This window comes from Laccaria bicolor, genomic scaffold, assembly GCF_000143565.1.
Source record: "Laccaria bicolor S238N-H82 LACBIscaffold_35 genomic scaffold, whole genome shotgun sequence".
In the NCBI taxonomy this organism is placed as follows: Eukaryota; Fungi; Basidiomycota; class Agaricomycetes; order Agaricales; family Hydnangiaceae; genus Laccaria; species Laccaria bicolor.
Window position 1 is genome coordinate 187,692 of NW_001889906.1, and position 20,643 is coordinate 208,334.

The following is a 20,643-nucleotide window of genomic DNA, read 5'->3' on the forward strand; positions in this document are numbered from 1 at the left end:
GGCAGTGGCATAGCACCCGCATCCGTTGCACCACAACCCCCCTCACCACAAACACTCCACATGCCCTACGCGCCGTGAGTTTCTATTTTTAATGCCGAGCTGTGTGTTTGTTCGATAACAACTAATGTGCTGATTGGTATCCGGATTGCAGGACAGGGCCTGGGGGGCAGACGGAGGGGGATGTGGAAGGAGAGGAGAATGGGATATATGAGGGCGAGGTTTGACGGGCGCTGGGGATGAATACTGGTATTGCTCTGATATCTATGTATTCTTTCGACCCACTGATCATTTTTTTTTCAAGCCTTTTTTGGACCAATGGTATGATATACATGGAGTGTACATCCAACAAAATACCATTATTTTTGCCTGTGGGTATCAAAAGACTGGGGTAGCAGCCACATTCTGGAATCAATCACCACCACCTTGACTTCCGCCACCACCTTGACTTCCGCTCGAAAACCAATCACGGATGCTTAATCGCGCTTCAGGCAGAAGCCCTCCTTCAACGAAGTCGAGCAGATCATCGCGGGTTGGATCCGTGGTGGCGTATTGCTTAAAGAATTCGTTCGTCGCGAGATTCGCGCCACCCTCGAACCCAATCACAAACGCGACTCACTTCCTCACATTATCCATGGCCACACTCATTTCTGCCCCCCGAAACTCCACAGTCCCACATGAGTTGGCGTCGCAGACGTTCGTCAAATTCCAGACATAGTTGCGTCCAAGCTCGTCTCCCGGTTCTGGAGGGCACATGTAGTTGACAAGGGTTGTTGTCTTCTTTTTACTTTGGAGCTGATGCAAGACAAGTGCTGGACCTCCTCTGCTGGTTAAATCGCGATGGACGTATCGGCCTTGTGTGTTATCTTTGCAGTACACGCTGATCTGCCGAGCTGGCCCTAATAACTGGCTGATAACGGCGAAAACAACAATTGCCTTTGCCAGTTTTTTGACGGCGTTGAGCTCCCAGTCACCTTCCTCAGGCTTGACGTGGACATGTGTCCCACAGCTCGTGGAAGAGATGATTTTGAAATAATTATTCACCTGCCCGAATGCCCTCGTTGTTTGCTCTTCCCAAATCAGGCTCCGCGCGTCGAAAGCTGGTGATGAAAGTTCGAAGCCGTTTGTCTTTTAAGGCGATTAAGAGTTGGGCACCTTACCCGCTTCCGGCGAGACGGGAGTCAAAGACAGATCTCCATGAACAGACCAGCCTCGATATTGCGTCGGCCTTCCACCCGGAACGTATACATTCTCTAGAGGCAAATCGGCCAGTCGTAATAATCTTTTCACGAGATTCAGGAACCGAGGATCTGGTTCGTAATTGTCGCCTTGTATGGGAAGCACTGTGTGGAAGTAACGGGGCTTTGAAATCTTATTATCGTCTTCGAGGCCTCCTAAGTCGCGCAGTTGAGGCATACTTGGAGTGACCATGAGCTCGATCTCGAACCCGACTCGTATTGGTTTTTCAGTCAGGCGGGCCTCCATGTAGGAGGCGATGGAAGTCAGATGGAGGCGAAAAAGAGGTCGCTCATCCAAATCACGTTTTTTATCCACAAAATGGCTTCTCATACTTCACCTGGGGGGAGTTGGGATGCAAGTGTCGTATTAAACGGTCTTGTCAGCCCATCATTCTGACAACGCTGGAAGCAAGCCGAAAGCGTTTGTTCAACCAATCGACAAATCACAAATTACTGAACACGTTGAAAGAGCTTGCACTATGCTGCAGGGGGAAAGACATATACACAAACTCGAAATTTTGGACAGATCCCATCCTGCTCAAGCCATTTCGAGTTGCGCCTCATCACCCCGCCAACAAATCAGCGCCACAACCGACTCTTGCGGGGGCGGGCTCTTCCACTCCCCATCCACCATCTTCTGAAACGCAATGCTACCCATCCTGAAGTTCCCCCCCATAAACTTGTCTCCCAGGCGGTAAATATTCCTTTCCGACTTCGCCTTGCACCAAAATCCTTCCACCCACTCGCCAACCAATTCTCTGGGCGCTTTGACGAGAACCGGAGTCCCCTTCCACGTCTTGACCATAAAAGTCCGGATTCTGGCTCGTGTGTTGAAATCTTCTGGGTAGGTGAGGTGTAAGGAACTCCAGATGTCTCGGTTCCTAAAGAATTCCAAGAAAAAGTAACCTGGATGTGGAAGTTCAGGGAATGGAGCTGGTGGTCCATAGATTTTCATATAGTAAAATCTCTTTTCCATAACGGTCATCCCACGAGTTTTTTCTTCTATAGCCTTATCCTCCTCGCTGCTGGGAAACTTCAAGTTTGGGTGATGGATACCGGACAATCCGAACCAACGTACGAATGTTCATCCATATCTTTCAAAAGGTGGCGGTGGTAACTTTAGGACAACTCTTGTTTGTTTGTGTTAGCTTGTGATGGATATGACGACATTTCAATGGACGTGCCAGTGAAAGTGCAGAACCTTGATAATTATGTAACTTACTTCATTTTCATTCTACTGGGCTTCCAAGGAACTTATTGCAACGTAGCTTCTTATTGATTTCAACCAATCTCAGCCAATCCTTGTGTTTTTTGTGTTCTTTGTGCAATGTGCATGTGTATCTTTTTCAATTTGGTACCTTTCCATCATCCACGTGCACCGTATTCTGCCATTCAACCATGGCACTGTATCCTGAACGGAGGTTCTTTCTCAATTTCAAAACCTGAACGTCCTTGAATCCACACATCGCCCGAAACCTGGCACATTGTTTGTAGAAATGCTGGACCAAACCGCCGAAGCCGAATCTTCGTCTCCTACTACCATGAATTCCACAACGCCTCTGATGATGAACGAACCCATGCCAGGAATAAACTTTGAGCAGGAGCGTGAAGGTATGGAGCATTATATCGTTCATCGACGTATCCTTTCAACTGGACAACAGACATGGCGTACAAGCTCCTCGCCGCACTTCCCAGATCACGACTTGCAGCTATTCAAAGAAAGATAGCACCTCTTCTCCTATTTGACGTTGTCGGCGTAAGTGGAATACCTTTCTCTTCCTTCCAAGCGTAAAGCTTACTTGCCCGCACAAGTCCCTTCCAGCAGAAGTCTCAATCCAAATATTCTCGCACCTCCCATTTCAGACTCTTTTAACATGCGCGCTTGTAAGTCGGCGATGGCAAGCTCTAGCGAACGACCAAACGATCTGGAAGAGGTTATGTGCCGCTCGTGGATGGACGTGGCGGCAACCTGCTCGCACCCACATCTTTGACCCATCCTATCCGCGACATAACGCAGAATGGAATGACTCTGATGATGAAGGCATGGGTGACTCCGATGATGGCGGTACAGAAGACGAGGTCATTGGTGGGGTGGAAGCTGCCCAAGCGGACTTGACTTTGATGCACGCTGAGCTGGATTCTGGCTTTGCGTCCATGTCTTCCTCCAGTGGCATACCGCTATTTTCAAATGCAAGGGACACCCTTTATTCAGGATCAACGGCGGAATCATCCACCCGCTCAAAGTCCTACGTCAGACATTCTGCGCCTTCAGTTTTAAAGACTGCCAGCGAAACTGCATATCTAAAGCCGAACTACAAATTACTGCACCAGACTTTTATCAAGTTACGAAACCGATTTCTATCTTCCAACTACCGCCTCTCAGCCTTACAGACCCGCGGTGCCCCCAGCAACGCGCATACAAACACAATTTATTGCCTCCAGCTCTATACATACCCAGAGACTGGCCAACAAGTACTTTTTACGGGGTCACGCGACAGGAGTATCAGAGAGTGGAACTTGACGACAGGCTTGGTGGAGCGGATAATATCTGGCGTGCATTCCAGCTCAGTCCTCAGTCTATGCGCGCAGAATGGTTATCTGGCCAGTGCTGGGAGTGATCGACGTGTAATGGTTTGGCATCTGGAGAGTAACGAGCTCGTGGGTGTTATCTGCGACCACGAAGACAGCGTTCTTTGCGTACGCTTTGACGATGAACGGTTGGTGTCCTGCTCCAAAGGTATGTCTTTTTTATGAGGCTTCATGGTCTATCATGACATATGACGCACCCCAAAGATCGTACTGTGCGAACGTATTCTTTCCCAGATCTGGTTCCTCAGTTCGTCTTGGGCGCCCACAGAGCTGCCGTCAACGCAGTCTCCATATCAAAGGACCTCATCGTTTCGGGGTCTGGCGATCGTTCCATCAGGCTCTGGGACGCCAAAACGGGCAAACTCCTGCGAACGTTCGATAACCACCATACTCGAGGGTACGAACCCTTTTCTTCTCCCTAATAGTATCACGCCCAAACCTAACGCATGTGTAGAATTGCATCCATCGACTTCAAACCCCCCATAGTCCTCTCAGGATCATCGGACAAACATCTTCGTCTCTTTGACATAACAAGTCTCCAAGGCTGGTCGACTTCACCAGAATACGACGGAACAACGCCAGCGAGTAACACGTCCCTTCCCTTCCCCTTGATCTCCACGCCTGGCCTCGTTTGCCAGACGTGTGGGAGTAGCGGCGTCCAGCCGACACCGCTCCCACAGCCTTCTACGGATGGCGGTGGGCGGTGTATTCATGGTGATCTTGTGAGAAGCGTAGCTGTTGGGTACGACTTTGTGTTGAGCGGAAGCTACGATTTGAGTATAAAGGCGAGAAAACTTTGGGTTTGTTCGAGTTGGATGTCACCTAACTTCCAAGGTTTGAATAGGTTTGGGATCGTCGTACTGGCGCGCTTGTGGCTGACTTGACGGGAGGTCATACCGGTCGGATATTTTGCATTGGGTTTGATTGTACAAAGGTTGGATCTCTGTCTTTTCACATTTTAGTTTTACTCGTTGATTTGACGCCTTGTGAATAGATTGTTTCGTGCGGTGAAGATCATGTGAGTTGTCCCGCCTCAAACAAGAACTGATATAAGACTGACCACTCTTTTCAATAGCGGATATGTATATGGGACTTTTCACATGGGATCGATACGAGCTTCTTACAATTGTCCTGATGTACAACATGGCAGTTAAAAGTTCAAGATGTTACGCCTTCTTGCTATCGTATTGCGACCTTGAAGACATTGAAAAAAAAAGAGGTTCACGGTTCTGCCGCTACATCCTCGTTATCTCTTTTTCTTTCTCTCTTGGTTATCGGGTGTTATGATAGGGTTTTTCTCTTTCTTTCTTTCGTTCTTTCTTATCTTGTTCTGGCTATCGTAAGCCAGCCACGGCGGTTGTAGATGTGTGGGTGGCGTCAACGGTGGGGTAACGGGATGCATGGAGCATGGTTCGAACCCTTGACCGTTCCTCTGAACGAGGCTGGTGATCAGGCAGGCGCTTAGCCACTAGTCTAGCCGCTTGGGCGAAATTGTATACTTGACCCTTTACAAGAACTAAGCGCCCAAGCTATAAAATCATCTTTTTACAACCAGTAGGAGCGCAAGGCCTGAAAAAAAGGTAGTGGTGGGCTGCTTTGAAGGCTGCAGAATGGCTGGGTATGATTTCTAACATTTGTTTTTTCGAGTTGTGCATACTTGTCCAGATTTCGCCACCCCAGAACTGACCAGCGCCTGAATTTAGTTGAATTTATTCTGGGAGTTGGAGCACCAGCGGAATGAAGCCGCCTCGACAGGAGCCAAAACAATGGAGTTGGGAAACTTTCCGTAGATAAGTAGTGTACTCGGGCACGAAAATGGGATCCAAATTTACCAACAACAGAATGCCGAGAACGGAAAGGAGCTCATTATTAAATTTAGTACAATGTTCCGAAAATGGACTACTTACATAATGCCACACGTCGGAGTTCAAAATGAGCTCATTTTTCCCAAAGAATCTGGGAATTGGATTTTTCGCGTCTCTGCAACGAAATTTTAAGACCGCTCAGAAGCTATCGGGTCTCTCCCGTACTGTCCCATTCACAAGGTCTGAACAAAGAGAGCTCTTCAAGTACACTAGTGCGCGGTGGTTATACAACGAGGAAGAACGTGGGTGATTCAGCCTTGTTCCTCAATTGTTCTGAATACTACGATCGGGTGTTAGAAACCGCACCACGATATGTCGAATTCAACGTTGATGAGATACAACATGTAGCCTGTGCGGCAGTCGGAGCTCAACGTTGCGTCATGTTCAAGAAACTAGGTGAAGGTATGTACTTCGCGTTCTGTGTATTTATGCCATATGATATGTTCTATAGGATCTTACAACCAGGTTTTTGCCCTTAACTTTGATAACGGGGTGGAGGCAATCGCACGCCTTCCAACTGGCCTTGCTGGAGCCCCTTTCTTCACCATGGCGAGTGAGGTTGCTACGCTGGAGTTCGTGCGAGAAGTTCTTGGCATACGTGCGCCGCGAGTATTCGCATGGAGCGCTGATGCTACTGCAAATACTGTCGGTACCGAATATATCGTCATGGAGAAGATGTCTGGCGTAGAATCCCATCATCGCTGGACGCATATTGCGAAAGCACCTGAAGTCTTTCCACTTTTAGACGGTGTCTTCGGTATAGAGCAGAGCTTCGAGGGTGCGCCCTTCTCGCAGATAGGCAGCCTCTATTTCAGGGATGATGTACGAGCCGATTTACGGGACCGCCCGCTGTTTCGTCCAGGTTCCCTCCCAGAGAACGATACCGAGTTGCATAGAAGGCTCGATGCAGCGAAGGACAAATATCGTATTGGCCCAATCGCAGATCGTCAATGGTGGCGGTCGGAACGAGCCCAAGTGACATATGATCATGGTCCATGTGAGTTCCCCTTGTATGCCGTAGACATGGACATTAGCTGACTGTTCAACTCATCGGCAGGGCCTGACATGGGCTCCTTCCTTCTTGCTGCTGTGGATTCAGAACGTACTTGGATTCGTCACCATGCTTCGCAGAACACGACCTCAAGGTTTCGTCGTTTTCCGTTTTACAACGCTGTTGCCCACCTTAAACTTTTGGATGTGCTTGCCCTCGCGATTCCGCACATAATACCGCCACTCATGCTGAGCAGCCGAACTCTCTGGCATGCCGACATTAGTCATTCAAATTTATTCGTTGCTGAGACGGGTCCGGCAGTGGTCCAAGGTCTTATTGATTGGCAGCATAGCATCATAGCTCCTTATTGCATGCAGGCCACATTTCCCTCTATTTTTACCTATGACGGTGGCCTGATCGACATCCCGGTGGGTCGTGTCGCGCCTAAGTTGCCCAGCCACGTGTCGACGTTGAACCCAGACCAGCAAGTGCCGTATCTTTTACATTTGAAGCTCGCGATGAGACACAAAGCGTATGAACAGAAGATCGTGACGGAGAACGAGAGGAGGATGATCGCGTGTGCGATGCCTTTCTCCACGGAGCTGGCGCTTTTGCCGTACCATGTTCTCAGATCCTGGAGTGACAGCCTGGTACCACTCCGAAAAGCGCTCTTGCACCTCCGAGATGTTTGGGACACCTATGCTCATGAGGGCACTCAGTGTCCGATACGTTTTACGGCCGATGAGGTTCAGAAGCACGAGCAGGAATTGCAGCGGTATACCAAATACCAGGAATCTATTACTTCTTTGGATAACGATCTTGATCAGGCAGACGCCTGACAAACTCGCAGGCGCTTAGCCAGTAATCTAGCCGCTTGGGCGAAATTATATGCTTAACCCTGCCCAAGTACTAAGCGCCCAAGCTATAAAATCACCAGTAGGAGGCGCAAGGCTTGAAAAAATGATAGTCATGGGCTGCTTAAAATGCTGTAAAATGGCTGGGTATAATTTCCAACATTTATTTTCTTGAGTTGTGCATCCCTCCCCAACCGACAAACGCTTAGACTGCTGGAAGTTCCTAGACAAAGAAAATACGTAGTTTGCAATAGACGCGACCAAAATACGCAATAAGGTAGACATACATACAAAAGGGTCCGTTATAAATACACAACTACAATACATACAAGTCCATCACTCGAATCTAACTCTCAATTTCTTTTTTGGTGGAGCATCGATCCAAGGAGAGGGAGGCCGTTGCGACGTTGAGGCCTCAGGCGTAACGACTCCCTCAACGCTAACTCGATGCTGTGGTGAAGGACGTAGAGCAGGTATCTTCAACTTGATGACCTCAGATGGGTGTTTATGTGGAATCTGAGGGAGCTTGAACAACGGGAAATCGATCTTGATATTTGGTGTATAAACCGGTGGATACTCTATGAATTTAGGATTCTGGGAGGAGTTCAGGTCAGCCACAAATAGGATTACATGCTGGGTGCTTACAGCAATGTAGTGCCGCATTCCCGCTTCCTCGATTAACTTTGGAAGTTTGTCATGGCTACCACTTAAAGCATTGCGACGTGCGACCATGTTTTCTTCGGCAGTGCCCCGGATGGCAAGAGTTTTCACTGATTGAGCGTCATTGGCAAAAAAGCCAAGTAAAAGCCAAACGACACTTACCAGTGATGGGCCGCGTCTGTCCTATCCGATGCGCTCGCTAGAAAGACGAGAGAATCAGAACCATCTCTCATGACACTTGAAATGCCGTTTCTTACCTTGATTGCTTGACTTTCAACATCTGCCTGCCAAACAGGTTCGCAGAATATGACCCGAGAAGCAGAAATCAAATTTCTGATAACCGCGTCAATGACACCGACAATCGAAACAACGAGACACTTACAGGCCACGAGCACCATGTTTCAACTCCATTAGAAACACGCGATACGTTGGGGACGTTTCGAACGTCAGCACGAGTTGTTCACGGAATTGAGCAGGTATTTGGGTCGTAAACCTGAGGAATTTGACTTGGACGAGCTGTAGGGCCTCTGATATATGGGCCAATGAAAGCTCTGAGTCTGAGAAAATAAGAAATTTATCTCTGGCTGAATACTTCAAAACCTAATCATAATCAAGGTTACATCGAGACGGCAGCCTTCAGTTGAGATCGACACACCTCGTTAATGATGTAATTCAACTTGTTAGAAGCCGAGGAGCCTATTCTGACATTAACCAGCGGCGAGTTCCTAACGAGATCGGATAGAAGTGGGAGACCTGATTGGCCGGGGGCTGGTGCTGGCGTTATAATGGGCGCAGAAGAACATTCGTCATCGTCAACGATGTTTTCAAGGGCCATCGAGGTATCTAACTCCTTCTGCATTTCTTTGAGGGTTTCGGGCGCGGCAGCCTTCTTCATGGCACTGTCGACCGTTTGGCTGGATACGTCGTCGTGCGAGCGTGCATTTCTGTGATGATGTGATTTATTGGATTTCTTCTTTTGCGATTCGACGTAAGCCTTGCGTGCCGCACGATCTTTGATGTTGACCTTCATCCCCTCCGTGACTAAAAGCTCCTCCGGTATCAGGGGCCGATGGAGAATTAGGTCGTAGATCTTGAGAAGCCTATCAGCATGCAGAAAGCCTCGGAAGTTGGGATCAGACTCCAGTCTACAGCCTGGGGTTCTTGACCATGCGTGATACACCTGTTCGTTCATTTGATAAACACGGTATGGAATATCTTCATGATCTTGAACCGATCTCCAGAGTTGATCTTCTGATGCGAGCTTCCTGATTCTGAAATTGAGCAATGGTATCAACGCTCATTTTCTGACGTACACATGCTTGAATGCATCATAGAGCAAATTCATATCCTCTGGTGGGGTGTTGCGCTCGATAGCTCGATTGATATGAATTTGAGCGTCTCTGGCAAGCTGATCGACGTTGTATCTCCCATCCTCAACGGACCAAAACATTAATCTAAAATAGCATAGTTAACACCCGAAGTATCCCTCAAGAAACCTAAAGGACACAACATACTGGGACATGTTCTTGACCGTCAATTGTAAAGCATCACTGTTCTGATTTGGGTAGCGTTAGCAACGAAACAATGTTCTTTAACGTGGCTACAACGTACCCTAGGATGAAACATGTAGTCCTGAGAAGAAGAAAATTTATCATACATTCCACTCATAAACGGGGAGCGCTACCTGGTCAGTCCGTTGGGAGTCGATAGCATTGATGGCAATTGTAGCCTGCATCGCATTATAGGACCTCACAACGAGAGGGTCCAAGTCCAGTAGCACCGATTCATGTGTAACAGGAGGGAGCAAAACATCATCTTCCACGTCCTCGATCCTATGTACATAAGTAAACAATACGATCGCATGTAGAGGATACGACTCACCGATGCCTGATCATGACCATTTCCATAACTTGGTTCAAAACTGAGATGGCACCTGGGCGAGGTCCTTGCGGATCAAGCAGAGGCTCGGTGACGTGTGTGTTCATGAGCTTTGAATCGGCTCCAAACTGAGGCACGGAGATAAAATGCGCGACCATGTTTCCTAGCTTGCGAAGGTCCTCACGGTCGTGTTTATTCCATACCCGCGACGCTGGCGTTTCAGCGGAAGGGGAACGAGAGGTTTCTGAAGGTGACGGCGAGGTTGTGATGTCTATTGGCGAACCATTTCCCTCATCCCCGAAAAGGTCTTCCATTTCGTCATCATCATCCTCAGAATGCGACGCTTCCTCTGCAGTCTTCCGCCCCAGACCTAGACCCAATAGGTTTGTCGTTGGTGTCCCTGTCACGATCCATCTCCGCTCCACACTAAGAAGTTTTGTGAAAGGCGTCAGAATTGTGGAGAGGAAAGCCGAAACATGGCCTTCGTCAATGACTAGTCTCTTCCACCGAATCTGAAGAAAGGGAGTTACACCAACAACCTGGCAAGTACAGTTGGGAACTCGTGAGCCTGGAAATTCTGGGCAGGTGCAAGGATCCGAAGAATGAAGCTTCGATATGTCTTTCTTGCTGGCCTCCGCGGTAAAACCTAGTACAACACATGAGCATCTGTTGTATTGACTCGAACGAGAAAACGAACGATTATATGTCATTAGTATGATCTGCGAGACCTGTTAGCTTCTTTAAGAACTTCTATTTGTCGTAAAACATACATCATAATCGGAAGCAAGAGACTTGAGTGCTGGTAATGGAGACTTGGATCGTAGAATCAAAACTCGTACAGGATATTCAGCGTGCTTTGTTATCTCCCGATCCCACTGACCCAGAAGATTTGGTGGGACGACGATGAGAGTGGCAGATGTCAAATACATCACTCTGGGACCCACTTTATTGACAGCCCTGCGCACTCGTTCATTGTTCGTGGGGTCTCCTGTATAGTGATGGTAAAATGGCACATTATCCTTGAGAAGCTGTCCCAGAGGAAGCATCTCAACGTCATCTTCTATAGTTTGGGTTTTCAAGCTCTTCCGTAGTTCATGAGGCGCACTCGTATCTGGTACGTTTATGTTCGGAGTCGTGCGGCTACGATGAATGAGAAGCTCCACGAGACTTGGCACATGGAAGGGAGAGAACTTTTCGTGTTGATCTCGTGAAAGCCGACGACGAGCAGCAGAAGATTCAGGAGATGGAAAATGACGAAGGGATAGCGGCGTTAAGACAGGTCGGTCGTCGATTATGGACTCTTCTGGAGCAGAGATTTGTCGGAGGGTAGCAAGGATCAAACCAATGATCATCACCGTCTTCCCAGTGCCTGAAAAAAAGCTTCAGTTGTTTATCAGTATTCTCGAGAAAGTCCTAACCTAACTCCTCGCACAAAATTCCTCCACGGCATGGAGCCACCATGGGGCACTCCTGAAGGACCGTCATTGTCCCAGGTTGAACATGAAACTGTCTCATGTCCATAGTCTTCAGCGGGATAAAGAGAGGATCAGGGACATCACGAAAGTCCAACTCTTTTTGCATCATAGCAGCTATGGAGCGTCGTTGATACTTGTACAAGGTACTTCGCATGCCCAGGCCATCCAAACTGTCATTGTAGTCGAGCAAACGAGGAGATATATTTCCCCAGCCAGACATTGGCATTACTCGCGGCGAGGCTAATTCGCTGTATATTTCAGCGAGGGTCCGTCGATCCTGCAAATAGCCTTCAGCTGAGAGAGAAGAGACGGAAAACCCCTAGGGCGTACCTTCACGTCAGAAAGCAGCGGCATCCCCCTCTCAGAACAACTTCCACCCTTCCATAAGTTGGGATCCTGTGTGACCTTGGGAAGTAAAGCCCGAAGATATCGACGTCCAGGGGCAAGAACATTATCCTTTCGTTTACGCAGAGCTCCCTTGACACCACTAAAATCGTGAGGAATGAGATATATCCGAAGCACTACGGCACAGCCGTCCGACGCTGCATGATAAGTGGCCGAGAGAAAGTGGTGCTTGAGGAGAAACTCAATTGCATGAGCGGAGGTTTTGTCTGAATTATTTGCAAAGTGCAGCATCGGAGATGCTCCCAAAAACGAATGCCAACCGTCTTCCGCATGTACATGATCACATACATCCTGAAGAGCGTCGCGCTCTGCAAGCTGAAAGGTGACCGTTCCAACCGGTAGCAACTTCTTCAGTGCGTATGGTTCATCCGCTCCGGCCTCGGTGCTGAGACCATCTCTTGAGAGGTTTCTGTTACGACAAGAGCTACAACACGAAGAACACGGATATGAGTGCATCCAGGACGTCGTTTGGACGACGTCGAGCTGTGCCAATGGCTTCACAGCACCTTGACTTTCCGCGGTTCCGTCGACATCATTTCCATTTGGGGATTTGACTTGATCGCTGCGTTCACGTGATGCTGTTGTTCCTTGTCCAAAAATTCGAACGACGTCGAAAGCTATTTCCATGATTGACGCCGGTAAATTCAGAATGCTGACCTCGACGGCGAGGTCAGCTACTCGCCAGCTTGTAAAGAAACCACGAACTGTGCCAAGAGCCAACTCAACAACAGCCACCGCGGCGACCACCCCTGCGACCTTGACATGGCCAGAATACCTTGCAATCAAACGAAACAAACGGAAGTGGCAGATGGTGCGATATCGTATTTATGTTATTTCAATCATGGAATCCTGACTTTGCCGACTTGCAGGCTGTTACGTTTCCCTCCGCAATGCTGGGCTTCGTGGGCGGCGTGGCTTACTTCGGGACTCTTGAAACAGATCCAATGAAACCCGTTTTCGTACTTCTCTCTTCTTTTTCATTCTCATTTCTTCAAAATAACAATGGCTTGTTAGGGCATCGACCCATTCTTTTTCTACGGAATCTGCACTCTAGGTTGCGTTGGTGCGCCATGGGCTCATACTCATTTCGCTACAGCGACTAACTGTTCGGTATCAGGTGTTGGCGCGATATTGGGGCCAACAGTTGGAACCGCATTATGGCGTTTTACTCACCGGAGATCTGTCCACTTAATCGACTCCAAAGATCATCAATTCTTTCAGCGAATAGCAAAGAACAGAGTGGATGCCTCACTTCAGAGTCCCACTGCACCTGTACCAGATTATTATGGTCAGACACCTTGCTCTTTCCTTGAATGTTTATACTGACGAAGAGTTTTATCTGACTAGGTGAGAAAATTGGTTCTCTTCACCAGTACAGACAGGTGCGCCTTGTATCCTTTCCCCAGCGAGTTCCGTCTCTTACATCAGCCTAGTGGCTACGTGATCAAGGAAAGTATAAGCGGAAAGCAGTATTCGAGGAGAAATAGCGATAGTACCCGCCAGCGAAGCTCAGCAACCTCACGTTTTCGACATCGCATCCACATCTCACATCGTCTAGATTATTTGCCTAGAATACGATCTTTATCCCTAAGCGCTCTCTTTCAAACGACTGGCGAAGCAGCGTCCGAACTGAACTAGCAAATAAAAGTTAAGGTGATGTTCTTCTGAGTGGTCCAAGATTATATGGATAAAATACTAAATGTCCTATATCAACATGAATGTACCAAGGAACGTCGTGAGGTTTGAGCTAAGTCACGCCAACCGGCGCTCGTTCTGGACGAAGCATGCGATAGCTGGAGGATTTTAAGCTGGTGCAGATAAAACCAGTTCTCTACTCTTCCCCTGGCTTCAAACCAAACGCGGACACGATGCTCAATGGCGTGGGTAGTTTTCGAGGTCGCTTCAACTCGATAGGGGAACCAGCGTTATTTCTTGTTCCAACTGGAAGGGAACCAGAAGGAGAAGGACTTCGTGAGACGAGTTCATCCTCTTCCCCCTCCCGTGGATCAAGAGCTGAACAGCGGTTCGGTGGGAGTGAGGGGGGCCGCCAGTCTGGTCCCTCTCTCAGGAGTGGGGATCGAAATGTAGTGATATTGGTTCCGATTGAAAACGGGCGAGAATGTTGTGTTACGACGTCCAAGGAATGAGGCTCAAAGCCCTCTTCTTGTCCATTCGGTTCCCCCCCTTGTGCCTGTGACCAACGATAAGATGTGCCGCTATTTGTCGAATGAAGGTAGTCCTCGTAGTAGGAGTACAGCGATGCGTCGTCTGAGTAGAAAGAATCACGAGGGGAACGTGGCTCTCTTTCTCTCTGACTAGAAAGTGCTTGAATGGCGGCAGCAAGGACATCGGGGGATATGTTGTTGGATGCAGCAGCTGTGAGAGGTCCGTCGCCCTGTAAATTCGCATCCTCCTCTGACTCAGAGTACAAAGACGCCTCATCTGAGTAATGTGAATGAGGTGACGAAACTCGGCTCGTAGGAGAAATTGGAGTAGAGGGTGGCTCTCTTTCTCTCTCGCCAGGATATACTTGAATAGCGGCAGCATGGTGGGTGGATACTATAGTGGCAGTGTACACGTTGCCCTCCTCGTCTTGCTCATTCGATTCCTCTCGTGACGAACGATAAGTTGCGCCACTGTCCCTCTGGTGTGACTGTCCCTGCCTGTAAGAATACCACGACGAATGGTCCGAGAAGCGAGAATGATGCAATGAATTTCGGCTCGTAGGAATTGGAGTAGGAGAGACTCTTTCTCTTTCATGTGGGAATATTTGAATAGAGGCGGCCAATGGATCAGGGGTGTAGCTGTATGCTACAGCGGTGGTCAGAGGGACGAGAGAACCAAACTGTAAGGAATTGATGACGGATGATCTTGAGTGGGCAAAAACAGGAAGAGGAGCGAAAACTGGCGAAGAAGGTGATAGAATGGATTGAGGAGACGATGACGATCGATGGTGTGAGAAAGTCAATGAGGTGGACGTAGAAGGCGCAAAACCGGAGTCTGCAGCGTAGGCTGGAGGGGGTGATTTCAAGGGGCTTGAAATAGTGGGCATTATTTTGGAGGCAGGCTTAGATCGCGGTGGCCTTTCATCCAAGAAGGTCATTGAAGAGGGCGAGCCACCAATGAAACTCTCCGCAGAGCCCAATCCCGCGTTGTGCTTTACTTCAAACGTCTCCTTCATTTCTGCCACTTTCACGACTATAGACGGATGTCCTCTCTTTTTCTGCCGCCTCCCATGCTGTCGATAGATCCAGCCACGATATGTATAGAGTGCAAATGTGGTTGCTGAGGAACTCATCAGCCCAAACCCTGAACATAGAGAGAGGATAAATTTCACCTGTTATAACGGCTACGACCCCAACTACGATAATTGCAATCATAGATTTGGTTAATATCGTGGAATTCGATCCATTAACCTTTGGGTCAGTCACCAAAGTAGCTCGAGAGGGATCAATATCCACCGAGACAAAAGATGGGTCTGCAGACAGAGTAGAAGCAGCAGGGTCAAGCTGAACAGTCACAGTGACCTTCGGCGGGACAAAGTGTGTAACAGTGACAGGGATTGGGGCGCTTGTCGAGTCGAGTGTGGAAGGTGGACCTTGATCCCTTAGAACGTGGGATGGCATGTTGGGGCTAACGAATGTTAATGTTGATCAAATGAGTGTGAGTATCGGTATAGTGAATGAGAAGAAAAAGAGAGAGAAAGTTGGCCCAAAATGAGGAGGAAAGGAAGGACCATGGCGGCAACGTCGCCTCTGAAGATATACAAAGCGAAACGCCATCACGTTCAAGTTGATGCATTCTTTAAAGAGTTTAAGAGCTGTCAATAACACAGCGAGACTGGCAAGATCTTATCCGCAAGTCGGTAGCGGGAACAGCCCACGTCCATCCGACGCCTAATCACTGATACATCAGTCACGCAAGAGTAAATCAAATGATGTCTACCAATTGGTTCGATACAGCTCTGTACAAAGATCTCGCACCCTCCTCTGCCGAGTAGTTCGCCAGCGCAGTATTCACAACCGACTCAACCACCTGTGGTGATAGTGTCAGAACCGCCTCTCCCCCAAGTTGATACAAAGCCTCAGAGGATATCGCCTTCTTCTCGTCCGTTGTGAATGAAACAAAGGGCAGCACTGTTGTGACTCTTGACAAGACAGACGCCTATCAATTTTTTTCAGACGTCGTATTACAGACAGGGAAGCTGGCAGACTCACACCCAGGCGCTCTGATACTCGAGGTCGGAGAAGACCCATGAGGTCAACATATTCTTCTCGTGTCATCAACTCCTCGGGATGCTTACAAGCGTCACGATGTTGGAATACTAGATCGTGGCCAATATTCGATGTCCCAAGCCAGATGACGTTTCGCACATCAATTGGTCGACTATTGGCTTCGAATGAGCATCGCCCGTGTTCCCAGGGTACCAGCAACGACCAAAGGGCCTTCTCGTCGTCTGTCTTCTCAATTTCCTGGTAAAGAATGCACTTTAGATCATGTTTTAAAGTGGGTAAAGCATGTTAAACTTACGTCCAACACAACCACGCATCTTTTGCCTTCGTTGTTGATCAGGAATTCGGCAAGTGTACAGGTTGTTGGCGTCTGGACAGGTATTCGTGGTATGGATGAGCATTGATCATCGCAACAAGCACAGCGTGCATACCTCATGAGGACTCATTGAAAATGATTGCCATAGATCGCGTGTTGACCTCAGCGTGGTCATGTTGACTGTATGCGTCGGGACATCAAGCAGTGAACCAACTATAGATGGACATCAGTTCATCAGCATCAATGATGTAGAAGTCATGATAGCGTACATTTGCGAGCCAGAAGACTCTTTCCGTGTCCACTAGGGCCTGATCAATGCAGTCAGTAATCTGAGCGCGGGATAGTGTCAAATTAAATCCATACCACAAAGCAAGACGACGATAGGGGTCACAGAAAGCTCTCGAGAGTGAATGCTCAGTACCCTGAACAGCTGCTCCAAAGCCCTGTCTTGGCCCACAATCTCGTACCGAACACGAGTCAGTGGACGGAAGAATGACCGGAAAATGAGAGCAGATGTTCGACGGGTGTGAGCAGCGTCTGCTCTCTCAACGTAGTACCTGCAGATAAATGACCAGGTCAACAATGATCATCGTCATGATGCAAAGTCATCTTACCTTGTAGCATGGTCCATCTCATCAAACAAGTTCTTTGACGCTTGAGTTTCTCGAGCAATAGCGTCTTCGTCCAACTCCGACGACCTTCGTCTCCGTGGTTGAAGTTCTGGGTTTTTCAGCACTGAAGGATCGGCACCATAAGCCAGGAGCGTCTTGACAATGTCGATCTTATGCGTGAGTTGATCGTTCGTCAGAGCAAACGCTAATGCCGACTGTGGCCCAACGGAATCATTTGGGCCAGCATCCCCGCTTTCGAGTACCTGACGTACTTGCTCGACGTCGTCGCTAGCAATAGCGAACATAAGGGTTGGGCGTGGGGTAGCGATAGCAAACATGGATGGGCGAGCGGCAGGCCCAGTGCGCGATGCAGGCGCGGTATGAGGTGGGACAAGAACAGACCTCCGGATAGTTTCGTCGTACGGGTCATGGCTACGAGGGATAGTATCGTCTTCCTCCTCATCTTCATCTACGGGGTAAGAAGGCTCCGAAAGTCTACTTGAGGAGCGATGGACAGTCTTGGTGTGATCCGAGGGCGGAGACACAGGCCAAGAATGGTTAAAAGCGACTGGCGCTGATTGAGGCGAATCAAAATTTGCGAGATGGTTTAGATCATCTGTTAACAGTGACGGAGTTCGATTTCTTGAATCAAGGGTCGCATGGCGAAGATGAGAGGGTATGAGACTTGAGCCTGCTGAAGAGAGCTAAAGGGAGATTGAGCAAGGGCAACATGAAGGCCACTGAATACTTTACCATGGGGTTTCGTGGCAAGACATTGGTTGATGGTACATTTGTAGATGAAAGAGATGCGCGGTTTAGATTTCCTGGATATAGTCAGTTACTACTTAACTCTCATGCAAACTCCGAACAGTCACTTACCAGACATACGATAGCTATTTGACATGCGAGAAGACGTAGGATGCGATAAAGTTTTTGAAAGAATAGTGGACTGCAACCATGAATATATGTACTGTAGGAACCGAAAACGCCAACTTACCAGCCGAAGAGGTTTTAAGCGGTTAGCCGAAGAGTTTGAGGGCGGGTTTCCTGCAGTCTTTTGTTCCTCCTCTACGGGGTCGACAGGAGCCCGAGACGCGTTGCGTGATGCTCGATTTGAAATGAGGGAAGACTTGCTAGAGCGACCCTGCTCAACTTAGCAAAACGCAAATGAGAGATAACGAACAGGGCTCACGAATGAAAAAGAATGTCGGAATCCAAAGGGAATTTTCCTGGAGACTTCTATCTCCTGTTCATTGGGACTGTCAGGACATCGAGAAGACCTGGTATCAGATCGAGCAGACAAGGGAGAAGCGCGACCCGAATCAAGCGATGTGATAGGGGATGACAGTGAGGTTGGTGAGTCTGCGACCGCACTTGAGCGAGCCCTACTATATTGATGTGGAGGGGGTGTAAAGACTCGTTCTCGCAAAGAGCTAGCAGGAGTCGAGGAGTTGGATCGTAAAAGTGGCTCAACAGATCTTCGAGGGCTGCTGGGAGGGCTCATGCCTGCATTCCGAATAGAATCAGCAACGATATCCCGCGGAGGCGCAAAGGCCGAGTAGACGTCGTATAATGAATGCAAAGTATCATCAGCTGGTGGGCTTTGAAGGTACGCCAGATGAGCAGTCGAATCCAGCTCAGGATTATCCTCAGATTGTAAAGATTCTTCTTCAAATGCATTATCCTGTGTAAAGGTCGAAAATTTTGGAACGTCGTCCTCATCATCCGAAAAGTGTGACGATTCAGCTTCAAGTTCTTCGTTGGAAAATGGCATCTCCCTCGAAGTAGTGAGGAAATGAGTGGGAGTTGAACTTATACGCCTAATAGCGTCAATAACTTGGTTTCGGATGGGGTCTTCAGAACCCACGAATACGGCTGTTGGGCCTCCCTCTGCGTCCCAGACTGATGTGTGGCCATAAGAATCCAGCTGAGCCTCCTCTTCCTCTTCGTCCTCCACTTCCACTTCCCCCTCTTCTTCGTCCTCGCATAGTTCTGTTATAGGGATTCGTGCAGAATCTTCCGGCTCGAAGAATGGTATCTTCTGGGGCGAGTTTTCTACTTCATTCTCTTCAGGTCCTGGACGTAAAAAATCATCAGGTGAGTCTAAACTAAGGTCTGTTGGTTCCCCTTCTTCACGATTATCCGGGAATTCCGTGTTGAAAGGTGACGATGGAGAGCGCCCTATAAAGGCACTGAGGCGAGGAGACAAAATGTGTGACGAAGGAGGGCGAAAGGGTGAGGCAAGGAGATCGAAAGTCGAGCTCAACGATGGGCTTCGAGGGGGAGACATGAGCAGAGATGCCGGCCCTTTCCAGGCATCTGCATAGCCAGAATCAATGGAATCCCCATCCGTTGCCGGACTAGGATTAGCTGCGCGATTACTGAAGATACTCAGACGAAGACTAGATAACTCGACTGGCGATAAAAGGTCATTGAATTGTGCTGTAGTGGTGGAAGAAATATCCAAACGCTGTATGGCGTCCGGTGAGCTTTGGGTAGCTTCGATTGTAGGGGTACTAGGGATGTCTTGAGATGAGGTTAATGGCAGAGACAATGTGTCATCCTCGCCCAGGTCTCCTGAAAAAGCGGTCAACGGACTACCAGAGTGGTCAACACTGTTGCTGATGTCCCCTGGGGGGGCAAATAACGAAGATGAATTTTGGTCAAGCGAAGGTGATGGAACAAGTGAGTCCTCGTTGAAAGGTATCGTTGTGCTTTCAGAAGACCTCACGCCGTCAGACTCAATATCATCAGGCTGTGAGTAATGCCCAAAACCAATGGGGTTGGTAAGGGTCGGCAAACTGGAGGACCAATTCTCGGAATCACCAAAAGAGGCATCGCCGTCCTCCTCTGGAGCGTCGTCGGGGTCATTCCCAATGACATCCCTTAACGCAAACAGAAGCCCGGAAAGACGAGGAGAGCGAGGTGGAGAACGAACAGAACGTGGCGAATCGATGACAACACGAGGCGGGGTAGACATGTTCGGAGGCTGACGAGACGGTGGAGAGGATATATTGTCTGCATGAACCTTCACCGAGACGCTATGCATGAAATTACAAGAGTCTGCAAATAAGCAGCGACCTTGCTGGTAGAATGGACATGGTCGTGCTAGTACAGCGAATATATTGCTTGAGTGAGTAAGTCGACGGCCTAGAATAGCATAACGTACTTTTCACTCGCCACGCAGGGTCTGGTATTGTCATCGCAAGACATTGACCTAGACAGGCGTCCAAAAATGACCACCGTTGTCCTCGACAGCGAGAAAAAGGGAATGGAAGAAAGAGAAGAGCACCGACCCTGATGAATTCAACGTCAACGGCAACCAATCATCAAGTTCATATCATCACGTGATCGAGTACCTGCTGTGATGCTGTGACTCAGTCACCATGCCTTTGCCTTTCTTATGACATCAAGGATCCGCATTCCTCGTTTAACACTGTTTTCTGGACCCAACTGCTCTCTTTGCGACGTAAGACTGTCTAAAACCCACAGCAAAGAGTTGATTAACATTTTATGTTATCAGACGGCAAAG

General features: G+C 48.6%; 7 protein-coding genes across 7 annotated transcripts; 2 read left to right on the forward strand and 5 right to left on the reverse strand.

Annotated features, from left to right (window-relative positions):
* Nucleotides 1-408: 408 nt before the first annotated feature.
* Nucleotides 409-1,482, reverse strand: LACBIDRAFT_295291 (uncharacterized protein; the record flags this gene model as incomplete). Its single annotated transcript, XM_001886082.1, has 3 exons — nucleotides 409-588; nucleotides 625-1,097; nucleotides 1,158-1,482. The coding sequence occupies 3 exons, from the start codon at nucleotides 1,480-1,482 to the stop codon at nucleotides 409-411; spliced, it is 978 nt and encodes a 325-aa protein (XP_001886117.1).
* Nucleotides 1,483-1,649: 167 nt separating this feature from the next.
* On the reverse strand, nucleotides 1,650-2,358 carry LACBIDRAFT_307428 (uncharacterized protein). Its single transcript, XM_001886083.1, has 2 exons — nucleotides 2,314-2,358; nucleotides 1,650-2,257 (listed from the first exon to the last, which is right to left on the reverse strand). The coding sequence occupies exons 1-2, from the start codon at nucleotides 2,325-2,327 to the stop codon at nucleotides 1,774-1,776; spliced, it is 498 nt and encodes a 165-aa protein (XP_001886118.1). The 5' UTR covers nucleotides 2,328-2,358; the 3' UTR covers nucleotides 1,650-1,773.
* A 3,398-nt stretch (nucleotides 2,359-5,756) lies between these two features.
* Nucleotides 5,757-7,519, forward strand: LACBIDRAFT_307430 (uncharacterized protein; the record flags this gene model as incomplete). The annotated part of the gene is made up of 4 exons (XM_001885988.1): nucleotides 5,757-5,931; nucleotides 5,987-6,091; nucleotides 6,141-6,686; nucleotides 6,747-7,519. 4 exons carry the CDS (start codon nucleotides 5,757-5,759, stop codon nucleotides 7,517-7,519), a joined length of 1,599 nt encoding a protein of 532 aa, XP_001886023.1.
* Nucleotides 7,520-7,870: 351 nt separating this feature from the next.
* Nucleotides 7,871-12,183, reverse strand: LACBIDRAFT_307431 (uncharacterized protein; the record flags this gene model as incomplete). Its single annotated transcript, XM_001886084.1, has 15 exons — nucleotides 7,871-8,128; nucleotides 8,180-8,304; nucleotides 8,357-8,393; nucleotides 8,452-8,527; nucleotides 8,577-8,794; nucleotides 8,850-9,459; nucleotides 9,508-9,648; nucleotides 9,709-9,749; nucleotides 9,806-9,826; nucleotides 9,879-10,026; nucleotides 10,076-10,718; nucleotides 10,770-10,791; nucleotides 10,843-11,441; nucleotides 11,491-11,824; nucleotides 11,878-12,183. The coding sequence occupies 15 exons, from the start codon at nucleotides 12,181-12,183 to the stop codon at nucleotides 7,871-7,873; spliced, it is 3,579 nt and encodes a 1,192-aa protein (XP_001886119.1).
* Nucleotides 12,184-12,694: 511 nt separating this feature from the next.
* Nucleotides 12,695-13,424, forward strand: LACBIDRAFT_147972 (uncharacterized protein; the record flags this gene model as incomplete). Its single annotated transcript, XM_001885989.1, has 6 exons — nucleotides 12,695-12,763; nucleotides 12,822-12,911; nucleotides 12,967-13,015; nucleotides 13,070-13,240; nucleotides 13,300-13,334; nucleotides 13,386-13,424. Coding segments are annotated over 6 exons (453 nt in total), but the record flags the coding sequence as incomplete, so codon positions are not given.
* Nucleotides 13,425-13,783: 359 nt separating this feature from the next.
* LACBIDRAFT_331650 (uncharacterized protein) lies at nucleotides 13,784-15,578 on the reverse strand (the record flags this gene model as incomplete). The annotated part of the gene is made up of 2 exons (XM_001886085.1): nucleotides 13,784-15,190; nucleotides 15,369-15,578. 2 exons carry the CDS (start codon nucleotides 15,576-15,578, stop codon nucleotides 13,784-13,786), a joined length of 1,617 nt encoding a protein of 538 aa, XP_001886120.1.
* A 187-nt stretch (nucleotides 15,579-15,765) lies between these two features.
* On the reverse strand, nucleotides 15,766-20,091 carry LACBIDRAFT_295293 (uncharacterized protein; the record flags this gene model as incomplete). The annotated part of the gene is made up of 12 exons (XM_001886086.1): nucleotides 15,766-15,848; nucleotides 15,936-16,116; nucleotides 16,170-16,424; nucleotides 16,483-16,554; nucleotides 16,616-16,713; nucleotides 16,770-16,808; nucleotides 16,864-17,057; nucleotides 17,115-17,685; nucleotides 17,736-17,935; nucleotides 17,991-18,004; nucleotides 18,109-18,255; nucleotides 18,304-20,091. The coding sequence occupies 12 exons, from the start codon at nucleotides 20,089-20,091 to the stop codon at nucleotides 15,766-15,768; spliced, it is 3,642 nt and encodes a 1,213-aa protein (XP_001886121.1).
* Between the last annotated feature and the right edge of the window lie 552 nt (nucleotides 20,092-20,643).